General features: G+C 42.4%; 1 protein-coding gene across 1 annotated transcript; it reads left to right on the forward strand.

Moving 5' to 3' along the window:
- Positions 1–11125: 11125 nt before the first annotated feature.
- LOC109763115 (regulator of nonsense transcripts 1 homolog) lies at positions 11126–25972 on the forward strand. Its single transcript, XM_073508487.1, has 29 exons — positions 11126–11859; positions 13155–13406; positions 13514–13684; positions 13815–13865; positions 13988–14080; positions 14237–14332; positions 14428–14478; positions 14564–14682; positions 15450–15558; positions 15851–15973; positions 16060–16131; positions 16397–16468; positions 16556–16622; positions 16746–16888; positions 16979–17050; positions 17120–17248; positions 18636–18791; positions 18870–18983; positions 19896–19994; positions 21377–21454; positions 21984–22118; positions 23225–23299; positions 23397–23502; positions 23600–23973; positions 24049–24111; positions 24190–24261; positions 24708–24836; positions 24949–25068; positions 25158–25972. Exons 1-29 carry the CDS (start codon positions 11281–11283, stop codon positions 25236–25238), a joined length of 3801 nt encoding a protein of 1266 aa, XP_073364588.1. The 5' UTR covers positions 11126–11280; the 3' UTR covers positions 25239–25972.
- The last annotated feature ends 693 nt before the right edge of the window (positions 25973–26665 follow it).

Below are 26665 nucleotides of genomic sequence, written 5' to 3' on the forward strand. Positions count from 1 at the left end.
GGTTCTACCGACGTGCTTTGCACACACGTGGCTGGCGGGTGTCAATTTCTCCAACTTTAGTTGAATCGAGTGTGGCTACGCCCGGTCCTTGTGAAGGTTAAAACAGCACATACTTGACGAAATATCGTTGTGGTTTTGATGCGTAGGTAAGAACGGTTCTTGCTCAGCCCATAGCAACCACGTAAAACTTGCAACAACAAAGTAGAGGACGTCTAACTTGTTTTTGCAGGGCCTGTTGTGATGTGTTACGGTCAAGACATGATGCTAAATTTTATTGTATGAGATGATCATGTTTTGTAACCGAGTTATCGGCAACTGGCAGGAGCCATATGGTTGTCGCTTTATTGTATGAAATGCAATTGCCATGTAATTGCTTTACTTTATCACTAAGCGGTAGCGATAGTCGTAGAAGCAATAGTTGGCGAGACGACAACGATGCTACGATGAAGATCAAGGTGTCGCGCCGGTGACGATGGTGATCATGACAGTGATTTGGAGATGGAGATCAAAGGCACAAGATGATGATGGCCATATCATATCACTTATATTGATTGCATGTGATGTTTATCTTTTATGCATCTTATTTTGCTTAGATCGACAGTAGCATTATAAGATGATCTCTCACTAAATTTCAAGGTATAAGTGCTCTCCCTGAGTATGCACCGTTGCGAAAGTTCGTCGTGCCGAGACACCACGTGATGATCGGGTGTGATAAGCTCTACGTTTACATACAACGGGTGCAAGCCAGTTTTGCACACGCAGAATACTCGGGTTAAACTTGACGAGCCTAGCATATGCAGATATGGCCTCGGAACACTGAGACCGAAAGGTCGAGCATGAATCATATAGTAGATATGATCAACATAGTGATGTTCACCATTGAAAACTACTCCATCTCACGTGATGATCGGACATGGTTTAGTTGATATGGATCACGTGATCACTTAGATGATTAGAGGGATGTCTGTCTAAGTGGGAGTTCTTAAGTAAATTGATTAATTGAACTTTAATTTATCATGAACTTAGTACATGATAGTATTTTGCATGTCTATGTTGTTGTAGATAGATGGCCCGTGTTGTTGTTTCGTTGAATTTTAATGTGTTCCTTGAGAAAGCAAAGTTGAAAGATGATGGTAGCAATTACACAGACTGGGTCCGTAACTTGAGGATTATCCTCATTGCTGCATAGAAGAATTACGTCCTGGAAGCACCGCTAGGTGTACCACCCGCGCCGGCAACTGCAGACATTGTGAATGCCTGGCAGTCGTGTGTTGATGACTACTCGATAGTTCAGTGTGCCATGCTTTACGTCTTAGAACCGGGACTTCAACGATGTTTTGAACATCATGGAGCATATGAGATGTTCCAGGAGTTGAAGTTAATATTTCAATCAAATGCCGGATTGGTAGATATGAAGTCTCCAATAAGTTCTACAGCTGCAAAATGGAGGAGAATAGTTCTGTCAGTGAACATATACTCAGAATGTTTGGGTACTACAATGCCTTGATTCAGCTGGGAGTTAATCTTCCGGATGATAGTGTCATTGACAGAATTCTTCAATCACTGCCACCAAGCTACAAGAGCTTCGTGATGAACTATAATATGCAAGGGATGGATAAGACAATTCCTGAGCTCTTCGCGATGCTAAAGGCTGCGGAGGTAGAAATCAAGAAGGAGCATCAAGTGTTGATGGTCAACAAGACCACCAGTTTCAAGAAAAAGGGTAAAGGAAGGAAGGGGAACTTCAAGAAGAACGGCAAGCAAGTTGATGCTCAAGTGAAGAAGCCCAAGTCCGGACCTAAGCCTGAGACTGAGTGCTTCTACTACAAAGGGACTGGTCACTGAAAGCGGAACTGCCCCAAGTATTTGGCGGATAAGAAGGATGGCAAGGTGAACAAAGGTATAGGTGATATACGTGTTATTGATGTGTACCTTACTAATGCTCGCAGTAGCACCTGGGTATTTGATACTGGTTCTGTTGCTAATATTTGCAACTCGAAACAGGGACTACGGATTAAGCGAAGATTGGCTAAGGACGAGGTGACAATGCGCGTGGGAAATGGTTCCAAAGTCGATGTGATCCCGGTCGGCACGCTACCTCTACATCTACCTTCGGGATTAGTTTTAGACCTGAATAATTGTTATTTGGTGCCAGCGTTGAGCATGAACATTATATCTGGATCTTGTTTGATGCGAGACGGTTATTCATTTAAATATGAGAATAATGGTTGTTCTATTTATATGAGTAATATCTTTTATGGTCATGCACCCTTGAAGAGTGATCTATTTTTGATGAATCTCGGTAGTAGTGATACACATATTCATAATATTGGAGCTAAAAGATGCAGAGTTGATAATGATAGTGCAACTTATTTGTGGCACTGCCGTTTAGGTCATATTGGTGTAAAGCGCATGAAGAAACTCCATTCTGATGCACTTTTGGAATCACTTGATTATGAATCACTTGGTACTTGCGAACCATGCCTCATGGGCAGGATGACTAAAACGCCGTTCTCCGGAACTATGGAGCGAGCAACAGATTTGTTGGAAATCATACATACTGATGTATGTGGTCCGATGAATGTTGAGGCTCGCGGCGGGTGTCGTTATTTTCTCACCTTCACAGATGATTTGAGCAGACATGGGTATATCTACTTGATGAAACATAAGTCTGAAACATTTAAAAAGTTCAAAGAATTTCAGAGTGAAGTGGAAAATCATCGTAACAAGAAAATAAAGTTTCTACGATCTGATCGTGGAGGAGAATATTTGAGTTACGAGTTTGGTCTTCATTTGAAACAATGCAGAATAATTTCACAACTCACGCCACCCGGAACACCACAACGTAATGGTGTGTCCGAACGTCGTAATCGCACTTTACTAGATATGGTGTGATCTATGATGTCTCTTACTGATTTACCGCTATCGTTTTGGGGTTATGCTTTAGAGACGGCTGCATTCACGTTAAATAGGGCACCATCTAAATCTGTTGAGATGACGCCTTATGAACTGTGGTTTGGCAAGAAACCAAAGTTGTCGTTTCTTAAAGTATGGGGCTGCGATGCTTATGTGAAAAAGCTTAAACCTGATAAGCTCGAACCCAAATCGGAGAAATGTGTCTTCATAGGATACCCAAAGGAGACAGTTGGGTACACCTTCTATCACAGATCCGAAGGCAAGACATTCATTGCTAAGAATAGATCCTTTCTAGAGAAGGAGTTTCTCTCGAAAGAAGTGAGTGGGAGGAAAGTAGAACTTGATGAGGTAACTGTACCTACCCCCTTATTGGAAAGTAGTTCACCACAGAAATCTGTTCCTGTGACTTCTACACCAATTAGTGAGGAAGCTAATGATGATGATCATGTAACTTCAGATCAAGTTACTACTGAACCTCGTAGGTCAACCAGAGTAAGATCCGCACCAGAGTGGTACGGTAATCCTGTTCTGGAGGTCATGTTACTAGACCATGACGAACCTACGAACTATGAGGAAGCGATGATGAGCCCAGATTCCGCAAAATGGCTTGAGGCCATGAAATCTGAGATAGGATCCATGTATGAGAACAAAGTGTGGACTTTGGTTGACTTGCCCGATGATCGGCAAGCCATCGAGAATAAATGGATCTTCAGGAAGAAGACTGGGGCTGACGGTAATGTTACTGTCTACAAAGCTCGACTTGTTGCGAAAGGTTTTCGACAAGTTCAAGGAGTTGACTACGATGGGACTTTCTCACCCGTAGCGATGCTTAGGTCCGCTCGAATCATGTTAGCAATTGCCGCATTTTATGATTATGAAATTTGGCAAATGGATGTAAAGACTGTATTCCTGAAAGAAGAGTTGTATATGATGCAACCTGAAGGTTTTATCGATCCAAAGGATTCTAACAAAGTGTGCAAGCTCCAGCGATCCATCTATGGACTGGTGCAAGCATCTCGGAGTTGGAATAAACGTTTTGATAGTGTGATAAAAGCATATGGTTTTATACGGACTTTTGGAGAAGCCTGTATTTACAAGAAAATGAGTGGGAGATGTGTAGCATTTCTAATATTATATGTGGATGACATATTGTTGATTGGGAATGATATAGAATTTCTGGATAGCATAAAAGGCTACTTGAATAAGAGTTTTTCAATGAAATACCTCGGTGAAGCTGCTTATATATTGGGCATCAAGATCTATAGAGATAGATCAAGACGCTTAATTGGACTTTGACAAAGCACATACCTTGATAAAGTCTTGAAGAAGTTCAAAATGGATCAAGCAAAGAAAGGGTTCTTGCCTGTGTTACAAGGTGTGAAGTTGAGTCAGTCTCAATGCCCAACCACTACAGAAGATAGAGAGAAAATGAAAGATGTTCCCTATGCTTCAGCCATAGGCTCTATCATGTATGCAATGCCGTGTACCAGACCTGATGTGTGCCTTGCTATCAGTTTAGCAGGGAGGTACCAAAGTAATCCAGGAGTGGATCACTGGACAGCGGTCAAGAACATCCCGAAATACTTGAAAAGGACTAAGGATATGTTTCTCGTTTATGGAGGTGACAAAGAGCTCGTCGTAAATGGTTACGTCGATGCAAGCTTTGACACTGATCCGGATGACTCTAAGTCACAAACCGGATATGTATTTATATTGAACGGTGGAGCTGTCAGTTGGTGCAGTTCTAAACAAAGCGTCCCGGCGGGATCTACGTGTGAAGCGGAGTACATAGCTGCTTCGGAAGCAGCAAATGAAGGAGTCTGGATGAACGAGTTCATATCCGATCTAGGTGTCAAACCTAGTGCATTGGGTCCAATGAAAATCTTTTGTGACAATACTGGTGCAATTGCCTTGCAAAGGAATCCAGATTTCACAAGAGAACCAAGCACATGAAGAGACGCTTCAATTCCATCCGCGACCAAGTCAAGGAGGGAGACATAGAGATTTGCAAGATACATACAGATCTGAATATTGCAGGCCCATTGACTAAGCCTCTCTCACAAGCAAAACATGATCAGCACCAAGACTCCATGGGTGTTAGAATCATTACTGTGTAATCTAGATTATTGACTCTAGTTCAAGTGGGAGACTAAAGGAAATATGCCCTAGAGGCAATAATAAAGTTGTTATTTATATTTCCTTATATCATGATAAATGTTTATTATTCATGCTAGAATTGTATTAACCGGAAACTTAGTACATGTGTGAATATATAGACAAACTAAGTGTCACTAGTATGCCTCTACTTGAGTAGCTCGTTGAATCAATGATGGTTAAGTTTCCTAGCCATAGACATGAGTTGTCATTTGATTAACGGGATCACATCATTAGAGAATGATGTGATTGACTTGACCCATTCCGTTAGCGTAGCATTTGATCATTTAGTATATTGCTATTGCTTTCTTCATGACTTATACATGTTCCTATTACTATGAGATTATGCAACTCCCGAATACCGGAGGAACACTTTGTGTGCTACCAAATGTCACAACGTAACTGGGTGATTATAAAGGTGCTCTACAGGTGTCTCCGAAGGTACTTGTTGGGTTGGCATAGATCGAGATTAGGATTTGTCACTCCGATTGTCGGAGAGGTATCTCTGGGCCCTCTTGGTAATGCACATCACTATAAGCCTTGCAAGCAATGCAACTAATGAGTTAGTAGCGGGATGATGTATTACGGAACGAGTAAAGAGACTTGCCGGTAACGAGATTGAACTAGGTATTGAGATACCGACGATCGAATCTCGGACAAGTAACATACCGATGACAAAGGGAACAACGTATGTTGTTATGCGGTTTGACCGATAAAGATCTTCGTAGAATATGTAGGAGCCAATATGAGCAACCAGGTTCCGCTATTGGTTATTGACTGAAAACGAGTCTCGGTCATGTCTACATAGTTCTCGAACCCGTAGGGTCCGCACGCTTAACATTCGGTGACGATCGGTAATATGAGTTTATGTGGTTTGATGTACCGAAGGAAGTTCGGAGTCCCGGATATGATCACGGACATGACGAGGAGTCTCGAAATGGTCGGGACATAAAGATTGATATATTGGAAGCCTATATTTGGACATCGGATGAGTTCTGGGGGTCACCGGATAATTATCGGAGTGCCGGGGGGTTATCGGAACCCCCGGGGGAACTAATGGGCCAACATGGGCCTTGCGTGAGAGAGAGGAGGGGCCATAGGGCTGGCCGCCCCCCCTTGGGAGTCTGAACTGGACAAGGAGGGGGGGCGCCCCCTCTTTCCCTCCCTCCGCCCCTCTCCTTCCTTCCCCCTTCCTCCTCCTAGTTGGACTAGGAAAGGGGGAGTCCTACTCCTACTAGGAGGAGGACTCCTCCCCTCCTTGGCGCGCCCCAAGGGCCGGACGGCCTCCCGCCTTGCTCCTTTATATACGGGGGCAGGGGGCACCCTAGAACACACAAGTTGATCATTGATCTCTTAGCCGTGTGCGGCGCCCCCTCCACCATAATCCATCTCGGTCATATCGTTGCAGTGCTTAGGCGAAGCCCTGCACCGGTAGCTTCATCATCACCGTCATCAAGCCGTCGTGTTGACGAAGCTCTCCCTCGACACTCTGCTGGATCGTGAGTTCGTGGGACGTCACCGAGCCGAACGTGTGCAGATCGCGAAGGTGCCGTACTTTCGGTGCTAGGATCGGTCGATCGTGAAGACGTACGACTACATCAACCGCGTTGTCATAACGCTTCCGCTTACGGTCTACGAGGGTACGTGGACTACGCTCTCCCCTCTCGTTGCTATGCATCACCATGATCTTGCGTGTGCGTAGGATTTTTTTTGAAATTACTACATTCCCCAACATCACCCCACCAAAATCCAACAATTTTGTCAGTGATTGACTTGCAAATTCCTTTTGGCAATTGAAATACAGACATAGCATAGGATGGAATTGCTTGGGCAACAGATTTAATCAACACTTCTTTTCCTTGCATTGACAACGTTTTTTCTTTCCACCCTTTTAATCGCTGACAGACTCTATCAACAAGATGTTGAAAGCAGTCGCTTCTGTCCACTCCTACCATAGTAGGCAATCCCAGATAAGTATCAGACAATGCTTCTGTAATAATGTTTAGTTCTCTGCACAGATTCTCTCTAACACCAACATTAGTATTCGGTCTAAAAAAGATGCTAGACTTTGCATTACTCACTAGTTGTCCCGAGCTACTACAATATGTGTCTAGAACCCTCTTTAGAGTACTTGCATTATGCACATTTGCCTTCATCAAGATCAACGAATCATCCGCAAATAATAAATGGGAGATAGAGGGGGCATTTCTGCAGACACGAATACCTTCAAGTCGTCCCACTTCCTCCTACCCTTAGAGCAAATCAAAAAGAGGTATGGAGATAACAGGTCTCCCTGTCTTAGCCCTCTAGTGGGTATGAATTCATTAGTCTCAGTGTCATTAAAGCGAACCCTGTAACTGACTGATGATACACATTCCATGATTAAATCAACCCACTGTTCACAGAATCCCATTTTCAGCATCATTTGCTTCAAGAAGCCCCACTCAACCCTGTCATAACCTTATTCATACCCGGTTTAACATCACAGTAACCATGAGAACCATGTGTTTTCTTCTTTATTGCATGAAAGCATTCATATGCCACCAACACATTATCGGTGATGAGCCTACCAGGAACAAAGGCACTTTGTGTTGGGGATATTATCTCAGGTAAGATTTTTTTAAGTCTATTCGCTAACATTTTTTAGACAATCTTATAGACTACATTGCAAAGGCTGATAGGCCTATACTGTGTTATCATCTCAGGGCTCTCAACGAGTTCCAACCTGTAGGAATTTTCTTGTTCTGGACTGTAGCAAGTACTTCATCCGTTAATTCTTCACCCAGAATATGCCAAAATCTTTTAAAGAACACCGCATGAAGGCCATCCGGGCCTGGAGCCTTCATATCTCCTATCTGAAATAGAGCTTTGCGGACTTCCTCTCGTGTGTATGGTGATGTTAATAAATCATTCATAGGACCAGAGACTAATGGTTTGACCGATGCCAAAAGTTCTGGAGCCGCATCTCCTGCATCGGAATTGAAAAGAGCTACAAAATAATCACCAATCAGTGGTTTCAAATTATCATTACCCTCCAACCAATCGCCATTGTCATTTTTCAAGCGTTTGATTAGGTTCCTTTTCCTCCTGGCTGAAGCAAAATGCTAGAAATAGGTCGTGTTACGACCACCTCGCCTCAGCCAACTCACCCTTCCTCGCTGCGCCCAATCTATTTCATCTTGTTCGAGGAGGTTTTCTATGAACACAGCAAGCTCTTTTTGTTTCATGCTCACATCAGTTGGAAAAGGAAAGCCTTGTCAAAGTTTCTAACTCCTGTTGCGCCTTTCTAAGACGAGCTCGGGGGCCCTTCAATACCTTTCTGTCCCACGTGTGCAGGTCCTTGTGGACCGAAGTCAGCTTCTCAGTAGCTGACGGGCAAAGGCCACGCTGCACTGCCTTCTGCCAGGCAGTTTTGACAACCTCCTCTACTGTTTCCTCTGACAACCATCTTGCCTCGAATTTCATCTTATAAATCGGACTGCTATCCGCCACCCCTGCTAGGTGTTCAGTGTCCAAACAAATCGATCTATGGTCTGACTTACCCATCTCCAAGTTACACAGATCGGCATGAGGATGTAGCTGCACCCATCCTGCATTTGCGACTGCACGGTCTAGTCTTTCGTGGAGACCACCACGAAACCAAGTGAATCTATCCCCTTCATATCCAATGTCTTCAAGCATGCAGTCCGATAGTGTATCTTGAAACGCTTGAAGTCGTGAGCGATAATGAGGAGCTCCTCCTTCCTTTTTTGACGCGAAGAGAATTTTATTGAAATCACCTATTACCGTCCATCGCAGGTTTGATTGGACATGAAGGTCACGCAAAATTCTATATGTGCGATCTTTGTTTTCCCAACTAGGTTCACCATAAATGCCAACCAGCCTCCAAGTGTTCCCTCCAGGTTCATCCACCAACACATCAATGAAGTCCAGACTGGTTGTCCGGGAGTAGATCCTAACCTCCTTCTTCCAGACAAGTAGTAGCCCACCCCTTCTTCCATTTAAACTAGGAGCAACAATCATGTGATCCATACCCAGTTTTTTCATCAGTTCTTCTCCCTTTGTATCATCGAGATGCGTCTCAGACAGAAAAAACGCATCCGTTTTGTGTCGCCTCTAGATGTCCAGAAGCGAGCGAACTGTCGGGGCCCCGAGGATGCCCTAACAGTTCCAACTTATGAGTTTCATTGCTTCTGGCGGTCCTCCGCACCGGAGGCCGCCGATCCCGAGACTGAATTAGTTGCAATTGCAGCTCCATCACTGCCTCTCAACTTCTTCTTGTTTGCATTCTTCTGAGGTGTATTGGCAAGTTCTGTATTGCTATCCACTGCGTCACCATCGCCCTCAAATATATTCACTTTCTCAGCCACTTTCGTTTTAGCCAGAGCAATATCCATTGTCTGATTAGCAAAAGGAATTAAAGTTGTGCTCAGGACATTACCCACCGCAGCCGGATCAGTAGCCTCCACTGTTCCTTTTGTCAAGCTATCATCCACCGTACGCTTGCCAAGGATATTTTCATTTCCATCAGTCATCCTTACATCCTGACTATCAGTCCCTTTATTTCCATCCACTGTCCCAGTATTCTCTTTATCTTTCTCTGTTCCACCACTCTCATATACGTAATTGTACCTCTAGCTAGTATGTGCTAGATTACCATCATAACTAGTACCCGGTGGGGCTGCCTGGTTATTCCCCCATCCACGAGGACAGCTCCTACCTCTCCCCGAAGGATCACTGTCATCCCCGGAACCTCGACCTCCGCCATTAGAGCGGCCACCACGGCCACCTCCTCTGCCTCTCCTAGATGCCAGGATAAATGGCCCCCATTCAAACTCGCTTGCATCATGCTCCCCCGTGCCACATTCTTCGTGCCAATGACCCATAAAGCCACACGCATTACAAAAAATCGGTAGCTTCTCAAATTTCATGAGGTATTTCTCTGTTTCCCTACCTTTCGTTATGCCAACAGCCCTAGTCAACTTTTTGTTTACATCAAGTTTAACTCTCGCTCTGATGAACTCCCCCACAAAGCCATTTGGTAGGGTCACCTGAACCTCCCGCACCTCCTCAATGCGTGTTGCCATGTTCTCCAGAAACGTTTTACTTTTCAGGGCTCCATCAGAAAGCTTATGTATTTGACACCATGTCTCCACCTTGTCCAGCTTGACTTTTTCTGGGTTTGAGAACCCATCATATTCCGCCAAGATGAGAGCCATGCCGTGAAAGTCCCATGGGCCTTGATGCACTGCTTTGTTCCAATCCCCTAGACAATTAAATTGGATGGAGAAAAGATTCGGATTGACAACAGCTTGGGCAGGATTCCACGCGGCCCTCATGTCTGCTATCAGCGCGCTCTGACTGAAGCTTTTACCTGTGAGCAGACGCCCAAGAGCCAACCACTTTGGCCTTATATTCTCTGTATCGAGTTCTTCTTCCCATACCAGGTTGTCCTCTTCTTCATCCTGCAAGGTCATCCTCTCCAAGAGCCTACTTGTTTCCTCTGAAGCCTGATCCCGACCACCAGTTCTTTCCTGCGATTCCATCCTGATCGCGCCTAAAAACGATCACAACCCTAAACCCTATCCACCCTCGACTCACAACCAAGACCGGGAAGACACGCTGCGGTGTCCCCTGGATCAGCCCGAGAAGGAGAGAGGAACAAGCGAGGGAAGGGTTACAAGTAAGCGGCAGTTTGCCGGAAACTCACGACTGGCGGCGCCGTCGGAGGACTAGAGAACCCTAGTCGCCAAGGACGTAGGGGACAGAACACGACAATTTACGAACTGTTAAGCTTTGTTGTTAACTCCTAATCATATGCATGTATTCAACTAAACGCCGGGTGAAAATTGCATCTCGATGACAAGACCTAATGCAGGCAACCAATCAAGTGGCCATCTATGTTTTTTGCCCTGTTTTTCCTTACCCACCCTGCTCAGCCTGTCTCGTTTTTGCTCTCCTCGCCAGATCCAGCGGAGAAACTAACCAAACACGCCCATAAAGCTTTTTGTTACAGTATATACTTGATTCAATTCTGTCAATCCCACCTCGTGCACCCCTGCGGTCCCAAAATCAGAGTCCACCCCGGACGGTTAAAATCAAATCAAACCCACCACTACCTCAACATCTCTCTCCTCGCTCCCCTCTCGATTCGCCTCGTCTCCCTCCCTGCCTCCCCATCCCGCGGCAAAACCCTAACCCTAGCTGCTGATGGCGACGCAGCCGCCTTCCTCGGCTGCGGCCGCCGACCTCTACGAGACGGCCTCGCAGCCCGACCCCTCCGCCGCCGGGGACGCATACACCTTCCTGGAGTTCAACACGCAGGGCGACGACTTCGAGTACCCCGACTTCCCGGAGCTCTCCCAGCCCGCGCGATCCGCGCCGCCGCCCCCGGCCCCCGTCACCTCCTCAGCCTCTTCTTCCTGGCCGGCTCCGCCCCTGCCGCCCGACGCTTTGCCGGACGCCGATCTCGCGCCGCAGGACTCGACCCCGCCGGCCTCTTCATCCTCGCCGTCGCCGCGGTCGTCGGCGTCGAAGGCAAGGGCGGCGGCGGCGGTCGCGGACGGGCTCGCCGCGGGGGTCGCGGCCCTTAGTTTCGAGGAGCCTCCTGGCGCCGGAACGGGGGATGACGGGTACGACTATGGCAAGGGCGACTTCGTGGAGCATGCCTGCCGGTACTGCGGGATCCACAACCCTGCGTGTGTTGCGCGCTGCAACGTGCCATCCTGCCGCAAGTGGTTTTGCAACTCGCGAGGGAACACCTCTGGCTCCCACATCGTTAACCACTTGGTGCGGCTCCTTCCCTTTATTTGGTTGTTTCGAATTCTAAGCTAGTGAACTGTGAAGTACAAAATTACTGAGAAATTAGTTACATTGGGTCATAAAGATTATCTTGCTAGGTACCGTTTTTAGTGTTGGATTGGTTGATGGTGCTAAGAGGATGATACTGATACCAGACAGAGTCTAGGCCAGGATATGCAACCTTACTTGATTAGATAGCGGAAGTTGCTGAGTAGGCGATATATGTGAACTTGACCGGTCATCGGTGTCTTCTGTTATGGCTAGTTCGCTAGTTTGATTAGTTTGGTGTGAATGTGTCAGCAGTTTTGGTAGCATGTGGACATGTGAAGTTTCTCCTCGATAATTTGTTTAAAGTGAGTTACCTTTCCATCATGTCATTCTTTTAGTGTAGAAAACTGACCCGGCCTGTAAGTTAACAGCATTTATAGTTGTATTTTGTTAATGTTTTTCATGATGTTGCCAAATTAGGTCGAGAGTCTTTATTGGGTTCACTTTTGTTATTACGTTGTATAAGATGGTATGAATATTATGCTAAATAATCGGATTTGCTAAATCTCATCTAGATGAGAAATAACAAAGTCTCATCTAACTCCTAGAAATCATTTGAGTAATCAAACAAAAAATATTTTTCCCAATCATGCTAGCAGTGTAGTTCTATTTTGCAAGTGGTTCATAATATCATTATACTTTGTTTAGATTGTCTTTAGGATACCTGAAATATTATTTAACAATGTTTAGTGCTATAATTTCAATTTATACATCTGATAAGCAGGGGAAGTGCATACTGACTGAACTGTGTTTTCTTAACAACTTGTGCCACAACACCTATCAGTTGCCACCAAGTGATTTTGAGAATGGCATGAAATTTCACTATCTTCCTTTATGCTTAGCTGCCATTGTTTCTTATGGTCTCTTCATATATACCTTTTTGTCTGTATAGAGCACATAAGATACCAAGCATGTTTGATGCATTATTCCTTATTTATGTTATATCTTTCTCCTGTCATATCTCTGGATAATTAGTTAATTACCATAAGTCAGCTCTGATTCAGTTGTGTTTTGTTCATAGTTATGCTAATCGTATCGATTACCCTTGCTTCATCCACTAAATAAACATCTTCAGGGTAAACAACATTTGGCGGTCATAGGCAGACAACTCCTTTTCGCAAGACCATTCCTGCTTCTACTTATATTTATATTTATTAAGGAAACTGTTGGCCATTTTGGCTAACTGACTACAATTATTAATTATACCTGGAGGCATGTGGTTCTTTTTTTCGCAGGTCAGAGCAAAACATAAGGAAGTCTGCCTTCACAAGGATAGCCCTCTGGGAGAAACGATTCTTGAATGCTACAATTGTGGCTGCCGGAATGTATTTCTGCTTGGTTTTATCTCAGCAAAGGCAGAGAATGTTGTTGTTCTTCTGTGTAGAGAGCCCTGCTTGAATGTTAATGCGTTGAAGGATATGAATTGGGATCTCAGTCAGTGGACACCTCTTATTGATGACAGGTGTTTCTTATCGTGGCTTGTCAAGGTAAGATTTTTCTCTCCTTTTTATGTTATTTTGTGGTGGGTGCACGTTTAAATACCCTTATTTTCTCTTCTTAATGACTGAACAGTGAACAATTTTATGTCTTCCAGGTTCCTTCAGAACAGGAGCAGTTGAGAGCACGCCAAATTAGTGCCCAGCAAATTAACAAAGTGGAAGAGCTCTGGAAAACAAATCCTGATGCCTCTCTTGAAGATCTTGAAAAACCTGGTGTAGATGATGAACCCCAGCCGGTGGTTTTGAAGTATGAAGATGCTTACCAGGTTTTGAAATTGTCTGCGGGCATTTGTTCCTTGAACTTATTTCAGCTATATCATAGTGTGTTCAGTTATATGTTAAATCTTCTTGTGTTAACTAGCACTGTAACTAGAATGCCTTTATTGTTTGTGCCAGTATCAAAATGTTTTTGCTCCGCTGATAAAGCTTGAGGCTGATTACGACAAGGTATTGTATTTTGACTATTTTTGAAAGTGCCTGTTTTTTATTTGGGATTGAGAGGAACCCTGCCACACATTGCTGAGGGAATTGATTTATTTTATTTGTTTCCTCTTGTTGTTTTGCTGTAGATGATGAAAGAGTCACAGAGCAAGGACAGTGTAACTGTGAGGTGGGACATTGGACTGAACAAGAAGCGCGTTGCCTATTTTGTCTTTCCAAAGGTTAGTTTGGGAACTAAAATACATATGATATGTGAATATGTGATCTCTATGATCATCTTCTCATAGTTTTTTCTTCTTCTCAGTGTCAAATTTTTACTGCACTTGTTTACCTCACAATACTAGTTAATCTTAGGTAATCAATTTCTCATTTTATAGGAAGATAATGAATTGAGACTTGTCCCTGGAGATGAGCTACGGCTGAGATATTCTGGTGGTACTTCACACCCTGCATGGCAATCTGTGGGGCACGTGGTATGTGTACTAAAAATGCTGATTGTTAGCCGTATTGGTAACCTCAGTGTGTCGCTTCTATGCTGGCACTCATGCTAAGCACATTCTCCCTACAGATTAAACTCACTGCACAAGAGGAGGTAGCACTTGAGCTTCGTGCTAGTCAGGTATAAGGAACCAGTTTATTCTTGTTTCCTTAAAACATACCCTCACTATTGTATAGTTTCCACCCTCAACCTTTCTGCATTTCAGGGAGTGCCTGTTGAACTGAACCATGGATTTAGTGTGGATTTTGTTTGGAAGAGTACTAGCTTTGATAGGATGCAAGGGGCAATGAAGACTTTTGCTGTAGATGAGACAAGTGTCAGTGGGTAAGTTCTATGGATTACTAATATATTTTTGCGTCTTGGGCGCGCAGGCATGCTTATTTGTGTCTGTTTTCTGTTGTGATTATGAGTTGAAGGGGAAGCAATATGAAACCCACAAGTACTTCAGTTGCTCTCGAAGTTAATTCATAATTATTAGGGAGTTGCTGTTAATGCAAAATAGGTATTATAAAGCAATAGCCATATTTCTAATCCTCAAGGCGAACCTTCCGGAAAATAAAGTCAACACATTTGATCCCTCATTTAACCAACATTGTAAAAGAGTACAAGTAGGAGGTAATTATGAATCCATTGATTCTTCGTTTTAATTAATACTTACTACTTACCTCTTCTTATTTGGATATGTGGTTGAAGGGAGGGGATTTAGTCTTTAGAATGTTTTCTTCTGTAAGCTGTGTATTTGTATTCTTTGTTTATTCATAATAATTTTCAGCATACTCCTTCCATTCCAAAGTAATTGAGTTCTAGTTTTGTCCTAAGTCAAGCTTATTTAAGCTTGATCAAGTCTAGAGAAAAAAGTATCAATATCTACAACACTAAATTAGATTTATCAGATTCTTTCTTTATACTATATATAGCTACAACACTAGTTTTGTCCTACCACATTTTCCTATAGGCTTAGTCAAACTTAAAGAAGTTTGACTTCGTGCAAACCTAGAACTTCAATTAATTAGATTCTTCATAAAGCATGTCTTAGTCATATGATCGTCACCTTCAGTGAATTCTCAACTTTTGGTGTTCACTCAACACAGGTACATATATCATCATCTTTTGGGCCATGAAGTTGAGCATCAGATAATACGCAATACACTACCGAGACGCTTCGGTGCGCCAGGACTTCCAGAATTAAATGCTTCCCAGGTACCATGATGTGTTAGTGTGTTCATACCAAGTAATTTTTAGTTGAACAATATGTTCTTCCTCTGTCCCAAAATAGAAGCTATTCTAAGAAAGTGTGCGAACAAACTTTTCTATCTTGACCACTAAGTAATAGAAAACTATTTTGATTGGTTAAGTACATAGATTTTTTATGAAAACTGTTCTACAGCAATTCTTTATATTATCTCACTTCCATATTACACACACAATAATGGTCAAATGATTTAAACTACTATATTTGTTTTGGTGTTGATCTGGTGCTGTATGTATTCAGGTCTTGGCAGTTAAAAGTGTTCTCCAGAAGCCCGTTAGTTTGATTCAAGGTCCACCTGGCACTGGGAAAACTGTTACCTCAGCTGCAATTGTGTACCACATGGCAAAACAAGGCCAAGGGCAGGTATAGAACTGCATGGTGTACACTTGATGTGTTGTTATAGCTTGGAAGTATTGTTTTGACCCCTTCTCTCTGGTTTGAAATCTTAGGTCCTTGTATGTGCACCAAGTAATGTTGCTGTTGATCAGTTGGCAGAGAAGATAAGCTCAACAGGTCTCAAGGTGAATGATGAATTTACTGTTTATGTTGATTATCTACCGTTTTCCAACTGTACCTTTTCAACTCGTCAGCGATCAATTGAGCATGGCATCTGCCGTGTACTGCAACTGTTACTGTTTAGTTAGCTCTCATATGCTTCGACTGATTGCAAGAATTGACGAGATACTTTTTTTTTTCGTAATGAACTACACACTGCAATTAATGAGTCATTATTTGTGGTTTATCCTTTCAACGAGTAACCTTAGTTGAATACTCTACTTACTGCAGGTTGTTCGACTTTGTGCGAAATCTAGAGAAGCAGTTTCTTCACCTGTTGAGCATCTTACACTTCATTATCAGGTACACTTTTGACTCCTATCTAGTCTCTTGCATCCAAAATAACCATTTTTGTGTGAACGCTAATCATGGGTTTTTGCAATCATGCAGGTTCGACATCTCGATAATTCCGAGAAGAGCGAAATGCATAAGCTACAGCAACTAAAAGACGAGCAAGGTGTTTTATCCACTCTCAGTCTCTCACCAAGCGTGATGCTTTCATTGAACATTTTCTTTGAAGAGACTCGGTATGACTCAATTGGTTGGCTGGGAACTGATGTGCTGTGTTATATTTCTACAGGAGAATTGTCGAGCAGTGATGAGAAAAAGTACAAGGCACTAAAACGAGCCACTGAAAGAGAGATATTACAAAGTGCTGATGTGATTTGCTGCACCTGTGTTGGTGCTGGAGACCCTCGTTTGTCAAACTTCCGTTTTCGCCAGGTAATGATTTCTACCCTCTAGTCTTTAGGTTAGCAGTGTTCATATTTTTTCTATATTGTATCCTGAAGCAATGGAAATTGTTATTGACAGGTTCTTATCGATGAGTCTACACAGGCGACAGAGCCAGAATGTCTTATTCCATTGGTTCTTGGTGTTAAGCAGGTGAAGATGTAATCATGATCTCATTTAGGTTAACTTGATTATATTTATTTATGCTTTTGAGCTATTCAGGTTGTTCTTGTTGGAGATCATTGCCAACTGGGTCCAGTCATCATGTGCAAAAAGGCAGCACGAGCAGGATTAGCACAATCTCTCTTTGAGCGCCTTGTTATCCTTGGAGTCAAGCCATTCAGGCTACAGGTAACGGTTGCCTTTCCGTGTCTAGTAGTATCATCATGTTGTTACTACTACGCTTTCCGTAACTTGCCAGTTCATTCTAGATTGATTATCAGAACTGTGTAAGTTTTCAGATTAATAATATTATAACTATGTTGGTACTTCTCACGGTATGTTTCTTTTCTAATGACATTTTTTACTCGTTTAGCCTTCTGACTTGAGGTCACGTGTTCAAGTCCTGGAAGCAGCTTCTTGCAGAAATGTAGGGAAAGGCTTCTGGAGGCCTGCGTTGAATATGCCCAAACCATCTCAGACGATGTTGGACAAGCTTCTCTTCAATTGGCGCTACCCCAACTCTATCTTGTATATCATCATTCTAGACTCGATCCTTCCTCGTGTGGCCACACATCCATCTCAACATACGCATCTCTGCCACACCTAACTGTTGAACATGTCACCTTTTAGTCGGCCAACACTCAGCGCCATACAACATTGATGGTCGAACTGCTGTCCTGTAGAACTTGCCTTTTAGCTTTTGTGGCACTCTCTTATCATAGAGAATGCCAGAAGCTTGGCGCCACTTCATCCATCCGGCTTTGATTTGATGGTTCACATCTTCATCAATACCCCCATCCTCCTGCAGCATTGACCCCAAATATCGAAAGGTGCCCTTCTGAGGCACCACCTGCCCATCAAGGCTAGCCTCCTCCTCCTCACACCTAGTAGTACTGAAACCACACATCAAGGCTAGCCTCCTCCTCCTCACACCTAGTAGTACTGAAACCGCACATCATGTACTCTGTTTTAGTTCTACTAAGCTTAAACCCTTTCAATTCCAAGGTTTGTCTCCATAACTCTAACTTCCTATTTACCCCCGTCCGACTATCGTCAACTAGCACCACATCATCCGCAAAGAGCATACGCCATGGGATATCTCCTTGTATATCCCTTGTGACCTCATCCATTACCAAGGCAAAAAGATAAGGGCTCAAAGCTGACCCCTGATGCAGTCCTATCTTAATGAGGAAGTCATCAGTGTCGACGTATCCATCCTTATTTCCTTGAACTTCACACAGATTTTCCCTACCACCCCTTTTGTTATTTTGGACATCAAATTGAGTAGAAATAAGTTCTATGATGAACAGAAGTCTGTACAACTGTACATATTTCGCCGCAGGATATAAGCTAATAAATCAACCAAGCGATATCTGAGTTCTAAATCATGATATCGCAATGATTAACTGTTACTATTCTTTGACAATAATTTGTTCTCGAGATAGTGGACTTATTTCAGTTGAAAGCTAATACAGTTACTACTACTTTGCAGTCAAAAGCTGAAATATTTCGTTTAAAACTATACTTATGTTAGTTTAAAGCTAGTACTATTAACTTGATAACCCTGATTTTACAGGTCCAATATAGAATGCACCCTTGTCTTTCAGAATTTCCATCCAACTGTTTTTATGAAGGCACACTGCAAAATGGGGTAACCGTAAATGAGAGACAGTCATCTGGAATTGACTTTCCTTGGCCTGTTCCAAATCGACCGATGTTCTTCTATGTGCAGGTACTTTTTTGGAAAATTGATTGCACTTCTATTTATGGAAAAGGTCTATATATACTGATTTGAACTGATTTTCTATAGATGGGAGTAGAAGAGATAAGTGCTAGTGGGACATCTTACCTCAATAGGACTGAAGCTGCAAATGTAGAGAAAATTGTAACTACATTCTTAAGAAGTGGTGTTGTGCCAAGCCAGGTATGTACCGAGTAAAAATGATTACTATCATAAGGACGTTCTTTCAAAACCAGGGAGCCACTGCTCCACTCATGGATGGTGTCGATTTCAAAGCCGATGGCACCGGGACATGTGCCAATGTGTGAGGTTTGCAGGGAATTAACCTGTTAAGGAGTATGCCATAGCATGCGGTACAATTTTCTCTAATTCCTGGACCTGCACCGTGCTTCGGTTGACATGCCTCCTGCCATAAGGCTAGCACCCTTGCTCGTTGTTTTCAAATGGGACGAACTGGACAAGCTGCTGCTGCTCTCTCCCTTCGAAGTCGTTCATGCATCTTCCAGCGTTCTCATTGAGAAGCAGACCTGGATCTTAGAAATTAGAACATTAGAGTGCTTGATAGAAGGGGAAAACAGGGTGTAAAGCAACCAGCTAGTATGGATATGATTTTTTGGCGGCAGCCTATGAAATCTGCTATCGCTGGCCCAGTGGATTTAGATGAGTGTCAGGTTGAGTTGGAGTAGAAGAGCAAAAACCAGTTGAAAAGAAAGCAGCCTATTTCCTTTTGTTGTTTGTTTCCTTTATTCCAGAGTGGATCTTAGGCTCCTAGCTATAGCTTCACAGACATGCAGCACGTGATACGTATATGCCCATGCATTTTGTTGGGCCCAATTTGTGTATACATGCTTGCAATGATGCCTGCATGACAAAGGATAACCATAACAGATTACACATAAAAAGAAGAAAACTATGAACGGCACATGTTCCAATACATGATCTAACAGACATCAATGGGTAGAGTCAGACTCCATGAATCTCCTGAACTTTATTCTTATGGTCATTTAGAAGTTCTGCACTAGCCCCTTCTGTATGAGAAGACATCACTAATTATTTTGAAACTGGATTTGTACCTCATGGATCTTTAATATGCAGATCGGAGTTATCACACCTTATGAAGGGCAGAGGGCGTATATAGTAAATTATATGTCAAGGAATGGCTCTCTTCGCCAACAGCTTTACAAGGAAATTGAGGTAAACCATAAAACTGTAAAACTATACTCGGAAATATAAGGTGTATTTTGTTTTGTTAAGATGAGGCTTCAGTCATCGGTTGGTAATATTGATATATAATATGCATGGCCTCAGATGAAATGTTAATATATTTCAATTTTAAAGTACTTTTATGTTCATGATGTTTTGTCTCACAAATCAAATATTAGTAGATTATTAGGCCCAGTTCTTTTTAGCTTTTGATTCTCCAGAATCAGCTTTTGGGAAATTTCCCCCGGAATCGGCCGCCGAGTTCTTTTCTGAGATTGTGGTCTGAGATTGTGGAACGAGTTGTATGTTGAAATGTCTATAATGCCCCTGAACAGGAACTTTGTGTTGAATTGCTAAACTTAGAAGTTTCATACAATTTATTATCAAATATGAGCATGAATACGATTTATGAATATCTTAGATTGATAAATATTACAATAAAGATGGTTTCCACGTTTCCTTTGCCACAAAAGAAGTTCCACTACAAATAGATTGACTAATTTCATGGTACAAGACTGATAGCGATAGCCTCACGTGTTGCGGCCATGGTACCATCTAGTGCGTTGGCGCCTGTAAATGGCAATGGGGGTTGCACATACGATCCATCTATCGATCGATCGTTCTCTGTACAGACAAATACATCCATCTATCGATCCATTGTTTTTTCTATGTACAGAGATTGAACGGCATGACAAATTCTATAGAGACGAACACATCCATTCACCAGTCCATCCATCCATTCCTCCAGTCACCCATCCATCAATTTCTGTGCGAACTAGTAACAGAGAAGACAGAGAGGAGAGGAGAACTCACCTGAGGCGATGGCCCGACCGAACTCCAGCGTGGCCGCGTCGGGCGGAGGCGGATCTGGCGTTGGGTGGAGCAGCGGCTGTGGGCCTGGAGGGGTGAGCAGCCGGGGCGGGCTGTCGGGCGGTGCGGCGGCGGCGGCCTTGTAACCCTATCGCGAGTGGGGAGGTGGGGGATCAAGCGAAGGAGAGGGAAGAGTCGTGCGAGTGCGACTCGTTTTCCTGGGCGCGGCTGGCCACCAGTGGCAGTTCTCCTCTTGTTATTTGCCTCTCAAACAGGGATACTATCTTAAATCGAACCGTTTTGTTTTGTGCGAGCGCTCATAATCGCCAGAAGCGAGGTCTCCAGACGATTTTGGATTGCACTACCGATTTTAGTGATTCTCAGATGATTTTAGATAATCAAATCGAGTTCTTTTAAGCTTTTGATTATTCAGACCCAGATTGTCCAGAATCGAGTGAAAAGAACTGGGCCTTAGTTGTTGGTCAAAGCTTTGTCTTTAGCAAACAGAATTAACCTTACCTTTCCAGAAATATTTGTGCTATAATATGCATAATGTTATTCAGGTGGCAAGTGTCGACTCCTTCCAGGGAAGAGAGAAAGATTACATTATTCTGTCTTGTGTTAGAAGCAATGAACACCAGGTGTGTGTGTTTTTTTTATCATATTGGCCCCATCATTTCGTTGGCTGTGTGTTTCTTGCATTATACAGTAGTAATTTATATTTATATGCACAGCATATGGTACATGCAATCTAGAGTTTATCGCTATAGATATTTTGTGTGTGATACAAAATGTTTTTAGTGCTGGATTATTTAATTGTTATCTGGTCATATCAATTTGTAGATTGGTACATGCAATCTGGAGTTTATCGCCATAGATATTTTGTGTGTGATACAATATGTTTTTAGTGGTGGATTATTTAATTGTTATCTGGCCATATCAATTGTAAATTGGCATTTGCTTTGTGTGTAGTTAAGTTATATATCTTTTTGAATATAAAACATCTATGCATTTATGTTTCTTCATATATTGCATTTTTTGATATAAACTGAACCATGATTCTTTGTGAATTATTGTTGTGTTCCTTGGCTGTTAGTGCTTGACGAGCAACTGTTGCACACCGAATCGTTTAACTGACGATGCATGCTGCTTTTGACTTTTTTTTTTCAGGGTATCGGCTTTCTTAATGATCCACGCAGGTTAAATGTTGCATTAACTCGTGCTAGGTATGGTATAGTCGTTCTTGGGAATCCTAAAGTTCTAAGCAAGCAGCCTCTTTGGAATAGTTTGTTGACACATTACAAGGTACACCTTTCCCTTGATACATACCAATGCTTACTTTAAGCTGCAAATGATTAGTATTTTATTAGTTTGTGTCTGCCCTTCTGGTGAGACTTTTACACATCAAAACTCTATAAAACTTTGTAGTTTGGTTGGGTTATCTTTCATCTATATCTATATACCAATATAAAAAGATCCAAAGGGGCAGATCCAACTGATCTCGGCCATCAAACTAAGTCAATCCAACGATCTAGACTGCTCCAATGGCGAGCGTTCAACGTGTAATTAATATCATACCAAATATTGCACTAATCACAGAATTAACACACAAATAATAGCATACCTAATATCCGCGTGCAATTAATATATTGCCTAAATATTAATGTGCAACGCGTGCAATTAATATATTGCCTAAATATTAACGTGCGTTGCATGTGCGCATTTACTAGTTTTATATTAAAATTCCTAGGAGGTGTATTGTGTGCCTGTGTGTGGCATAGTAGTTTCTGTGATATGAATTTGTGCTGGAAGATAAATATCAAAGGAAATGTAATATGCATAATCTGGCTGCAAGTAAAACGAGGAGCATTACTAACAGTGGCGGAGCTATGTGAGGACAAATCAGAATTCATATTATCGTAATTCTCAAATTAAGAATTACTACTGCCTCTGTCCTGGTTTACTAGCCCCCCTTGTATTTTGGGTCATATTTTGACCATGATTTTAACTAATTCTCCCTCCGTAAACTAATATAAGAGCGTTTAGAGTGATCTAAACGCTCTTATATTAGTTTACAGAGGGAGTAAAATATAAGTTATACGTAGCAAAATATATATAATTGGAATCTACATTCATACGATTCCAACAACATAATTTTTGGTGACATGCATAAACATTTTGCTAGTCAAATATGTGGTCAAACTTGTGCCCCCTCTGTAAATAAATATAAGAGCATTTGGATCACTACTGTGCTCTTACATTTCTTTACGGAGGGAGTAGCTTTTATACATATAAATCTGTACATTACGTAATGTTGGCCCCTCCTTTATATCCAGTCAAGCTCCCTACGGATTACTAACTATTGTGGTTTGAATTATTTTATTTATAATTTATAACTTCTATGTGTTTAGGAGCATGAGTGCTTGGTAGAAGGACCTTTGAACAATTTGAAGCAGAGCATGGTGCAATTTCAAAAACCAAAAAAGGTGAATACGTGCATTGCCTCTTCCAGATACCTATTGGAAAAGCATTCTCTTTGTTATTTTCCTTTTACTAGTTTCTCACTTTTATTTTTATGAGTAGATCTACAATGATCGGAGACTGTTCCTGGGTGGTGGTCAAGGTGTTATACAGGGATCTGCCTTTGGCACTGTAGGCTCAGTAGATAAGAGAAGTGGTAGGGGAAAAGGTCTGTGCAGTTATAATTTAATGACCTGTATTTCCATTTTTGTTGACAATGGTTCTTTATTATCACCCTTAATACATCCTTCTTTTCACCAAATCAGGACACCCATTTGTTCCATTTGGGCCACCAAATGGGGCTCACAAACCTGGTGTGCACCCATCAGGCTATCCTTTAGCTCGCATGCCTTTTCCTCCATTTCCTGGGTCTCCACATTCTCAACCCTACGCAATTCCAACCCGGGGATCCCTGCATGGACCCATTGGAGCTGTTCCGGCGGTGCCTCAACCTGTTAATAGGAACTTTGGGGCTCCTCGTGCAAATACCGGTGGCCCTATTGGGGGTCACCTTGCTGCCCATCAGCAGAACTCTCAGCAAGCTATGGGAAGTGTGGGGCCAACTTATAACTTTGCTGGTGATCCGAGCAGTCAGCCTTCTGGTGGAGGCCTGATGTCCCAATCTGGACTGATGGCACAGGTTTGTTCATTTTTTCTTTATACTATTGCACAGAGTAACAGTACTTCTACATTAACATTTTCATTTCTGAAATAGATGCCTGTCCAAGGTCTTAGTCAAACATTCCGTGATGGGTTTCCTGTTGGTGGGATGTCTCAGGTACAAACAATAAAAGGCGCGTGCACCACTATCTTACCGTTCTCCCCTTTGACTGAGTTTTCTTTTGTTGGCTGCTAGGACTTCTTTGGAGATGATTTCAAGAGCCAAGGATCTCACGTAGCATACAACATTGCAGAATTTTCTACTCAGGTAATCCCATTTGTCTGCTCACTTTTCTGCTGTTTTTGGATCAATATTATTCTCAGATAGCTCTGTAATTTGTATAAACAGACCTAGCGTTGTATTTTGTTAACAGTATTACTCCACCCACCCAAATATATAAGGCATATTTTGTTTAGTTAAGACAAGGGCTTGACCAACTTGGTGCTAGATACATCCATTTGAGAGACAAGCTTGGGACGAGCTTTTTCGGACGGAGGGAGTACATGACATGGAATAATTGGCAGTAGTATATAAATTAGAGTACTTATCTGTGGTTGTGATTTCGTATCATGTAGGCAAAATATTACTTGAGTAATTGTTAGTCAAAGCCTTTTCTTAACCAAGGAAAATACTGCTTACATTTCTGGATGGAGTAGTAGTTCATTATTAGTTTAGGAAGGGACTTCTAAAAGTAAAATAACTGTCATACACAGGCTTCTCAAGGAGGTTATGCTGTTGAATATACACAAGGGCCCCAATCTGGATATCCTGGGAATTATTTGAACCAAAGTGCACATCCAGGATACCCCCATATGGGTGCAACAAATGACATTGTATCTCAGGTCTGTGGTTTGCTTTTGGTAACCATTACATTACATCTACTAAATTTTCTCTTGATTCCATTCCCTGCACATGTTAATCCTCTCTGCGCTAAGCCTGTTTTGTATGATCCAGGATCACATGGCCCATGGTTCACATGGAATGTTTACGCAAGCGGGATACAACGACCCATCACAAGATGAATCTTCTCAGATGCATTATGGAATGGGTGCTCCTGGCCATCTTCAGTCACAGGTGGTTTATCTATCTATTTTCATGTGTTTAATGTTTTCTTTGACTTGATGAAAATTTGTTGTAACTGGAGCTAACATAATGGTTTGCAGAGCATGATGAATCCTATGTACTCTCAGTCATATGCTCACTATAACACTCAACCTCAGTCTCTTCAGCCTCCACCGCAGTGATCAAGAAAGCTTGTCACATAAGGCTGAAGCTGCATTAAGTTTTGGAAGTTTCATGAATCACATCCCCTTGGCCTGTGGCATCTTGGTTATGCCTTGCTACAGTATTACGCAGAAGTGTTTGGGCTAGACATCGGTTGCAAGCAAAGAGGACAAGCATATTTTGACACATTGGATGTTTATTGGGTCAGGCTTGTACAAGATTGGCTATGGCTATCGCTGGACACCGTTGCTAAGGAGCACAAGGACTGAGATGTATCTCCTTACTTACCGTGGCAATTTTGCAATGGGGCTTGACAACAACAACAGGTCGTCACTTGCGCATTAAGCGAAAGGGTGTCGATGTTACACCCACATCCCTTCACCTGTATAGAAGGCAAATGGGGCTTGTAGTGGTACAGTGTGAATATGTGCTGCCATCCGAGTAAGTATGAGCAGCTATCGCCTGCCTCCATGGTATCATGAAGACGCCTGCTGATTGGCCTTGTATAGAGGTGCTATAGGTGGTGTGGCTAACCCTCAGATATCGCAGCACATGGATACTTGCCCCAAGAACTATGTATGCTTTCTATATAGTTTTGATGTTATTATTACAGAAAATGATGTAGGTAATGTTGCTTGGCAATAGCTTGTGGTTCTTTGTGGAAAGTGAGGTTTTCTTGGGCTGTTAAATCATTTGGTGTAACTATGGCTTGGTTCAGCTATTTAAGGGTGATTGGTGTGCGGTTGATTTTTAACCTGTGATATCCCGAGGCTTTTGGTTTTGACATCTGAAGTCGACCCCAACGTGATTAGTTGGGGATCCTTTATTTTACGAAGTGATTGTTCATATATTCGTGATGATACTGGAGGCGTATATGGGCACGTGGTAGGACAACGTTAACTGTTCCGGGTACTTCTAAGCTTCGCCTACTTGCTGTGATTTATTCAACACATGTTGCCTAAGTGTCCTTCCCTGATTGGCCGGTTGCCACATGTGTCAATGGCCTCTACCAATGTACTTGCTATGTGCAAGGGTAAATACCAATCATTCAATCTATGAAAAGACCATTGTTTTCTTTACACATCCGTTCGGTTCTCTTGTAATTGGTTCTCATTTGCTTTCAACACGTTACTAGCACATTCTGTGATGTTGGTTGATTATTTTAATGGCTGCGTGTGTGCATCGCAACTTTGGTATTGCGGCTCAAATTAAAACTATGGGAGAACCCTAGCTTATGGTTTGATACCTTTGTTATTTTTCTGTGGTTGCCTTAGAAAAGTATATTTCCTATGATTGTGTCATGGAAGAAGAAAGAGTTTGAAGATCTAGAAGATTTGCTCGTTTCTTTTAGACTTCATTTTGTTATCGCTGTAGTCAGCTCAAGTATCTTTATCATGTACAATTTGGTACTATAAATATATAAATATATCATTGGTATTGATTGTAA

This window comes from Aegilops tauschii, chromosome 2 (assembly GCF_002575655.3).
Source record: "Aegilops tauschii subsp. strangulata cultivar AL8/78 chromosome 2, Aet v6.0, whole genome shotgun sequence".
NCBI lineage: Eukaryota > Viridiplantae > Streptophyta > Magnoliopsida > Poales > Poaceae > Aegilops > Aegilops tauschii.

What these genes read in the sequence shown, in the direction of transcription:
- LOC109763115 (XM_073508487.1), top strand. Translation starts at nt 11,281, where the DNA reads ATGGCGACGCAGCCGCCTTCCTCGGCTGCGGCCGCCGACCTCTACGAG. An exon ending in CAGAATTAAATGCTTCCCAG is followed by an intron (nt 15,559 to 15,850) that starts GTACCATGATGT and finishes GTATGTATTCAG; the next exon opens with GTCTTGGCAGTTAAAAGTGT. An exon ending in GTGGTGTTGTGCCAAGCCAG is followed by an intron (nt 18,984 to 19,895) that starts GTATGTACCGAG and finishes TTTAATATGCAG; the next exon opens with ATCGGAGTTATCACACCTTA.